At 43.8% G+C, this 8,650-nt stretch overlaps 1 protein-coding gene across 1 annotated transcript; it reads right to left on the minus strand.

Annotated features, from left to right (window-relative positions):
- Positions 1-1,426: 1,426 nt before the first annotated feature.
- Positions 1,427-2,161, minus strand: LOC125381879 (chondroitin proteoglycan 1-like). The gene has a single exon (XM_048399215.1). It carries the CDS (start codon positions 2,159-2,161, stop codon positions 1,427-1,429), a length of 735 nt encoding a protein of 244 aa, XP_048255172.1.
- Between the last annotated feature and the right edge of the window lie 6,489 nt (positions 2,162-8,650).

Below are 8,650 nucleotides of genomic sequence, written 5' to 3' on the forward strand. Positions count from 1 at the left end.
AGGAATGCCCGAAGTGACGCAGGTCTTAGGCGTTTATCACTTTAATGAAACCCACAAGCACGGACATGGTTCTGTTTGTTTATTTGTTGTTTAACGCCGCACTCAGTAATATTCCAGCTATATGACGGCGGTCTGTAAATAATCCAGTAATCCAGTAATAATCCAGTATTTGACATCATGAGCATCGATCCATGCCAATGGGACACGATGACATGTTTCAACCAAGTCAGCGAACTTGACCACCGGATCGCGTTAGTCGTCTCTTACGACAAGCATAGTTGCCTTTTACGGCAAGCATTGGTTGCTGAAGACCTATTCTACCCCGGATCTTCACGGGTCATATGGTTCTGACAAACCTAGAAACATAATCGGGACGAATCGGGATTCGAACCTACGATTATAGGTTTCTGGCGTTCCAACGAAAAGACTTTGGAACATTCCTTTATATGTTTGATATATATGAATTTATATGGTGTTCTAAATTATAGGCGGGACACTTCTGGCACAATGGCGTCCCTGGACCACCAAAGTAAGCTGATCGTGCGTTCGAATCCGATGTTCAAACCCTTGTTCGTGGTTTGACCAAAGAAGCATATATCTACGACACACCATCACTTTGCATGGGTGGGCGCTCAAATTACGCTGACACGACGTGATATAACTGTGATATCGTTCCAAGCAGCGCTACAACCCCATCACCTACCCATCACTGATACACATAATCCAGCATCAGAACGTGATATACAAAGAAATCTTCAGATCAAGTCTATGGGAGTGACTTGGGTTTAACAACGTAACAATACAGCTAAATCAAGTCGTCTCATGCCTTAACACTCAAGATCGTACATAAAGCATACATGTGCGACGTTAAGTTTTATTGTTGAAATAGATGAAAAGCAGATGCTTCAACATCAAGTTCCATTAAACAAGCCCCAACTCTTCCATCACCGTATGGCCTGACAGAGAATATCTCTGCACACACAGTGGCCACATTATAATCATTTGGCCAACGCGTTAACTCTATCGTGGCTAGATTGGTGCCACCTGGGGGTTGTAGCTAAAGCAAAATGGCTAATACAGCATAGACGGAGATACTCCCGTCTGGCTGGTCGGTGTAGTCCCGGCTTAAGACGACACATCTGTGCAGACAAGGCGCGTTTGTATCTGTTACACAAGCCACAGATTAGAGCAACGTATACGTACGTATAAACACATTATGGTAATATCATAATAACCACATGTCACCACAGGTGTTACCGGAGAAGTCCCAACACGCGGCGCTATCTCAGTGCAGGAGGTGCACAATAAGGTAAAGCCTGAGGAAGTCGTTATCAAAAATGTGTTAGTTACCTCATCTCCAATTATAATACAGCAGACGAGTCCCATGAGTTCCGAAAGAGGACATATTTTCAGTTCAATAGTGTCTTCAGCTAGAGTTTTCGAAGAGTAGGTATGTCTCATGTAGTACATTAGACACTTTCCCTACAGTAGACCTGTCCCCGACAGTTGGTATGTCCACTTCAGTTGGCGTGTCCCCTACAGTAGCCATGTCCCCTACAATTGGTATGTCCCCTACAGTTGACATGTCCCCTACAGTAGACATGTCCCCTTCAGTTGGTATGTCCCCTTCAGTTGACATGTCCCCTTCAGTTGGTATGTCCCCTTCAGTTGGTATGTCCCCTACAGTAGACATGTCCCCTTCAATTGGTATGTCCCCTTCAGTTGACATGTCCCCTTCAGTTGGTATGTCCCCTTCAGTTGGTATGTCCCCTTCAGTTGGCATGTCCCCTACAGTTGGCATGTCCCCTACAGTTGGTATGTCCCCTTCAGTTGGCGTGTCCCCTACAGTTGGCGTGTCCCCTACAGTTGGCGTGTCCCCTACAGTTGGCATGTCCCCTACAGTTGGCGTGTCCCCTTCAGTTGGCATGTCCCCTACAGTAGACCTGTCCCCTTCAGTTGGCGTGTCCCCTACAGTTGGCATGTCCCCTTCAGTTGGCGTGTCCCCTACAGTTGGCATGGCCCCTACAGTTGGCGTGTCCCCTACAGTAGGCATGTCCCCTACAGTTGGCATGTCCCCTACAGTTGGCATGGCCCCTACAGTTGGCGTGTCCCCTACAGTAGGCATGTCCCCTACAGTTGGCATGTCCCCTGCAGTAGCCATGTCCCCGACAGTAGACATGTCCCCACAGGTGTTACCGGAGAAGTCTTAACACGCGGCGCTATATCAGTGTTACTGTAGGAATATCAGTAATTCCCATACATAAGACACATATGCTGGGTATGTCCCTCGCATATTCCATAAATTAAGCATACACATTTTACGTTTCTGTAGACACTTTCCCTTCAGTCCGCACACATTACCCTTCATTGTGCATGTCCCTACAGTTCTCCTATATTATCATAGAAAACATAACCCTGATTTAAGCATCCAAACAAGGCAAGTCCTCCATCCCCATGTGGTGCCCAATGATATCGGAGAACATCTGAAAAACAGGAACGCCTCAGCAGAAAATATCTGAATATTCACCCAAAATGGCTAGAAAAAATTCCATCAACCACTTTAAACTAAAACATATTCTCGTGAGCAGTTTACAAATACATAAAGTGTGCACAGCTTTCCTAAAGCATGTCGTTCCTGTTTAATCCTATCACAACAATGCTGTTTTGGGTAAAACACAATATTATACACACAAGCCGTTCTTTGAAGCTGTCTCAGCAATTTCCTGAACATGCATTAAAGCTTCATAACAAAACAATTAAAGTATTTGTGTTTATTTTTACAGATGTTTTAGCAGCTCCGGGTAATACAATAATCGCTTTCAGTACAACGCCCAAGACTGACTTCTCCAGCAATATTGTTTTCAAATTCAAACTACTATGAGTTATAGTCAAACAAATCACATTTCTCAAAATAGGCCTGTTGTGTTTAAAATTATCACTTACATGTTTAAATATTACTCCACTCACAACAATATCAAGAAATAGTTATAATGAATCGTTTGAAATGTACAGTTTAGTTTGTTAGCGTCGCACTCAGGAATATTCCAGCCATGTGACGGCGGTCTGTAAATAATCGAGTCTGGACCAGGCAATCCAGTGGATGACATTATGATCAACGGTCTATGCAATTGGCATACGATGACATGCATCAACCAAGTCAGCGAGCCTGACCACCCGATCCCGTCAGTCGCCTCTTACGACGAGCATGGGGTCCGTGAAGGCTTGGGCGAAAATTAGGTCTTCAGCAACCCATGCTAAAGAAACAACACTAAACCAACCAAACAGCTAGCATAGGTTGATGAAGACCCAATTCTTACCCGGATCTTCACGGGTCACACAAAATACAAAGAATTCCAACCCTTCGAGATATCGTCTTATTCGAGATACAGACAGAAACATGTATTTCTTCTTTTACGTATAGAGCGAACGAGTGAGTATGGTTTTACAACGCTTTTAGCAATACTCCAGCAATTGCATTGCGGGGGACACAAGAAATTGGCTACACACACTGTACCAAAGCGGAGAATCGAACCCGGGCCTTCAGCGTGACGAGCGAACGCTTTAACCACCGAAGAGGCTACCCCACCGCCCCTATATAGAGCGAAATGGATCAAGACAAAATCAAGGCACAAAATATCCGTATTTGAACCAAGTACCGTTGTAGATGGATAGTTAAGTGGCTCTTCAGTGCCGTAGCCAGCTGGGGGGCAACTACCCCCCCCCCCCCCCCGTCAAAAAAGTTAACTACGGCCTTGCTCTTATCTTTACAAGGTGTTTAAGGCATCGCATCCTGGCCATAGACACACCCTTGGTTTTTTCACGATTATCCCGTGAAGATCTCGGGGTAGAGTATGTCTTCAGCAACCCATGCTTGCCGTAAAAGGCGACAATGCTTGTCGTAAAAGGTGACTAACAGGATCCGGTGGTCAGGCTCGCTGATTTGGTTGATGCATGTGCCGATGCTCATGATAACAATCACTGGATTGTCTAGTCAAGAATCCATTATTTACAGACCGCCGACATATAGCTGGAAAATTGCTGAGTGCGGCGTTAAACAACAAACCAACCAACCAACCAACCAACCTGTTCACGATTAGCTATAAAATAGGAAAGATATGTCAGCGTTCCACCAACGAGACAGACCGAAGAGAGCGGTATCTCCGTAAACTTATATATTGTCCTCGTAGCATATATTTGGCACGCCTAACATCCGCATTGTTAAAAATAAAACAAATATATTTGACACATGTCGTCATCTTGGTCTTTGAACACTCGACCCCATGATGTCGAGTATCGCTGGGCTATGCGCATGACGACGTATTGAAGATTAACGTGCACGTGCGACTCCAGCGCCTCAGCAGTTATGTAAACAGCCACGGGTGATCCACGGCAACAGAAGACAAATCCAGGAGAAAGAAGATTAACACCGAGGACTATATTCCACTTATTCCGTAACCCGAACAGCCAAATAACACGATCGCAGGTGACACGACTCATTCATTGCAATCGGGTGGATATTACATAACAATATCGTATTTTGTGACAAGATGTTATCGATCTGCTTTGCTCGGTGTCGAATTTCTCAATCCAGAAATGAATATGTGTTAATAACTAAAAACACAACGGTTTGGCCGAAGTTAAAGCATATCATGAATGTATGCAAATACCGTACCTGACCTGTATAATTTGCGACCATTCATAAAGACACGTTCAGTAAACTATGTTTATAACGAACTGACTGATATAACGAACTTATTTTTTAGTACCAGCCGTTTGTTGAATATATGCTGTATATATGCTTATAACGAACTACAGTTATTGCGAACTAAAATTAGTGATCCCTTTGAGTTCGTTATAACCGTAGTTTACTGTATTTTCATAAAATGTTGAAATTATTTTAGACAGTGCGTGAGTTTTTACAGATTAAATTGCAATATATCCAATACAGTCATTGCTATTATGTTTGGCAAGTCCAGAATACTGCAGTAGGAGGAGGAAAATGAAGAGTGTCTCTTGTCTACTTTTTATTATATTTTATAACTATAATTTAATAACTATTATGTTCTGCAATATTGCTGAAGTATTGCTAAAAGCGGCGTAAAACGATACTCGCTCACGTTCTCTCATTTTTTTCATTTGTTAAATTTACTTTGCGCTGCGGGGGCGGTCGGGTATCCTAGTGGTTAAAGCGTTCGCTCGTCACGCCGAAGATCCGGGTTGGATTCCCGACATGGGTACAATGTGTAAAGCCCATTTCTGGTGTCCCCCGCCGTGATATTGCTATAAGCAGCGTACAACCATACTCACTCACTCACTCACTTTGCGCTGCGGCACACGAATCCTTTGTTTCTGGTGCAAACACATTGTCCTTAAACAACCTTATATGCTAAAGACTTCACCATTTCACTTCCCCTGTGTGGTGGTGTAACTTGAAGCTAAAGAGTTGGATCGTCACAATAAAAGGGGTTCAATTCCCAACATAACAGGCGTATAATGCGTGCAGCCAATACACGTGACTGTATGCCTGTGAAGATCCGGGTTTGATACGATCTTCAGCAAACCATGCTTGCCGTTAGAGGCGACTAACGGGATCGGGTGGTCAGGCTTGCTAACTTGCATGGTTGATGCATGTCATCGTATCCCAATTGCGTGGATCGATGTTCGGGATGTCAGTCACTGCATTTTTGGTCCAGACTCGATTATTTACAGACCGACGTCATATAGCTGAGTGCGGCTTTAAACAACAAACAAACAAACAACATGTGACTGCAGTCGTCATATGACGACATGGTATACTGCTAAAACCTAACTCACTAAAGCTATCTTGAACAGTATTCCAGTTATATCACGGGTGTCAGTTTTATTTGGGTGGAAAGCCCGAAGTGATGCTGTTCACCACGCGGGTCCGGTGCTGACAAACATATAGAAACACAATCAGAGAGAATCTGGGATTCGAACCCGCGATCATAGGTTTATAGCAAGCCTAAGGGACGCAACTCTGCACAGCGAGATATGACGCCTCGGCCACCTGTCAGTGCATTACCTTATAATTTACTCATCGTTGACCTAATGCACACTTTTTGAGAAGCATCATATATAAAGCATGTGATTTCACATCTACATATCTAAATATACCGCAGTGTGTATACATAGGCAAATATATACACACAAATATACGTTTTACTTGCACATCCAACTGCATGACATCAAAAGACCTAAATAGAGTATTCAAGATTTTCTTTTTGAATAAGCCTGTCCTTATTCACCCCTAATGATTCATAGTATCGTTCATTTGCACTGAAAAACAGAATCACAACCCGTGCAATTGTGAACATGTTTTTTACGATCTCTGCTGTTCGGCCATAGGTTGAAATTGTTGTAGCACACTATAAGAGCCCTCGTATAGTCATGCCTTGAGCCCCCAGTGTGGGAAAGAAAGCGTTCAAGCGAGATGAAATCGCTACAATGTCCGCGTCATCGGCAGGGTAAGCGTCAATATGATTAGTCCTGCATCAAATTTTCGCATGGGAAATGCATCGAGAGCGATCACTCTTGTTTTCGAGTCGTATATCAAGTAACACGTTAATTACAGAGGAAGCATTATAAGCAATAATTTTGAGGAATGAAGTTCTGCGAAGCATGACCAAGCGTGTTCGTTTCTGATCAAATCTTCTCACGGTTATGGCGATTCTGAAAGATCTAGAACACCGCTCCACCCACACGAATACTATAGTATTTCACTAATATGCTATTATATTCTATCACAACTGCCGTACTCATTTTTGGGGAAAGTGACCCAGTCCTCTAAAGCAGAGTTGTGCCCCTTGGCACGCCAGGAACCTATGATGGTGGGTTCGAATCCCGGTTCGCCCCGATTATGTTTCTAGGTTTGTCAGCACCATACCCGTGCTCGTGGGTTTTACCGAAGTGATAAACGTCTGAGACCTGCATTAAGCTGACACGCTGCGATATAACTAGAATACTGTTAAACTGGGTTAAACCAAACTTACTCACAAACACTTAGCACAGAATTGCCCTCGCCCGTGATAGTAATTTGATTGGGCGGCCATTTTTTGTGTTATGTTGTTTTAATCGGCCTCAAAACAAAGATATGGTAGTGAATGGATTCCTCATCATAGAATGGGGATAAACACTTAGACTAACATCCAGTCTCTGAAATGAACATATCGTGCAGAAAAAATACATTTGTTCAGTTATCTTAATATAAATATAATAAAAGGGAGCCCAGTGACTCTCTTCATTTTCATACTGCAGTAATCAAAACTTGCCAAACATTATAGACTTGCATGGGCTGTATTTTATACATATTTGTATCAGGGTCTGTAAAACAGACTAATAAACACTTGATATTGGAGGATGTCGTAGACGACGACTTACGAGGCTCTGGCAGTAATAATGCGTGAAATATACACAGGGGTGCAGGAGGCGCTTATTCCCCCGTTTTTTCAGACACTTTACATATTAATTACGCCCCCAGCCAAGGTTTGTTTATTTGCTTTTTTGTTTGTTGTTTAATGCCGCACTCAGCAATGTTCCAGCTATATATGACGGCGGTGTGTAAATAATCGAGTCTGAACCAGACAATCCGGTGATTGATATCATGAGTATCAATCAACGCAATTGGGATCGATGCCATGCATCAACCGAGTCGGCGAGCCGACCACCCGTTCCCGCCTCTTACGACAAGCATGAGTTGCTGAAGGCCTATTCTAACCCGGATCTTCGCGGGTCCCACCCATTGTTGAAATGCAGAGTATTAACGTCACATTGCAGTGGTTGTCACATGCGTTTTGAGGCATTGATGCACTGGCAAGACCGGATGTTTCTCAAGGCCTCTCCCCCCAATAACGTGTCTCAGTTGGGACAAACTTTGTCTGACATTTGGAACAACATCCCCAGGCTGTTTTCAATCATCTGGTGTCTTCACTGCGCCGCCGCTGCATCGCCTGTATCAGTGAGTGAGTGAGTTTGGCTTTACGCCGCTTTTAGCAATATTCCAGCAATATCACGGCGGGGGACACCAGAAATGGGCTTCACACATTGTATCCATGTCGGGATTCGAACCCGGGTCTTCGGCGTGACGAGCGAATGCTTTAACCACTAGGCTACCCGACTGCCCCTCATCGCCTGTATCAACACAAATAGGGGTCACATCCGATATTTATACATTGTTAATTAAGGTATCAGGTATTGATTTTACCAATGAATTTATTACGAGAGAACATGGATCAGACGAATGACCAAATATTGCGTAGTTATTTTCAATCACACAACACATACAACTCTTTATATAAGGCACGCCTACTTTTTGTCCCCCGCTAGTATATTAAGACATATACCCTGGACCCATTCCCCACTATGTAACGTGAGTGTGTATGGTTTTACGCCGCTTTTAGCAATATTCCAGCAATATCACGGCGGGGGACACCAGAAATGGGCTCACACATTGTACCCATGTCGGGAATCGAACCCGGGTCTTCTGCGTGACGAGCGAACGCTTTAACCACTAGGCTACCCAACCGCACCACTGTGTAACGGAGAGGGACACCACTATGAACGAAAGGCTGTTCGGATCAGTTGCTTTTCGCTAATGGCATGCACGGCGATTTCGGTACGGTTCATTAGAATC

The sequence above is a fragment of the Haliotis rufescens genome, unplaced genomic scaffold, assembly GCF_023055435.1.
Source record: "Haliotis rufescens isolate VD_foot unplaced genomic scaffold, xgHalRufe1.0.p SCAF_2, whole genome shotgun sequence".
Taxonomy (NCBI): domain Eukaryota; kingdom Metazoa; phylum Mollusca; class Gastropoda; order Lepetellida; family Haliotidae; genus Haliotis; species Haliotis rufescens.

Excerpts from the sequence above, each read along its gene's own strand:
- LOC125381879 (XM_048399215.1), bottom strand. The coding sequence starts at position 2,161 with ATGGCTACTGCAGGGGACATGCCAACTGTAGGGGACATGCCTACTGTA.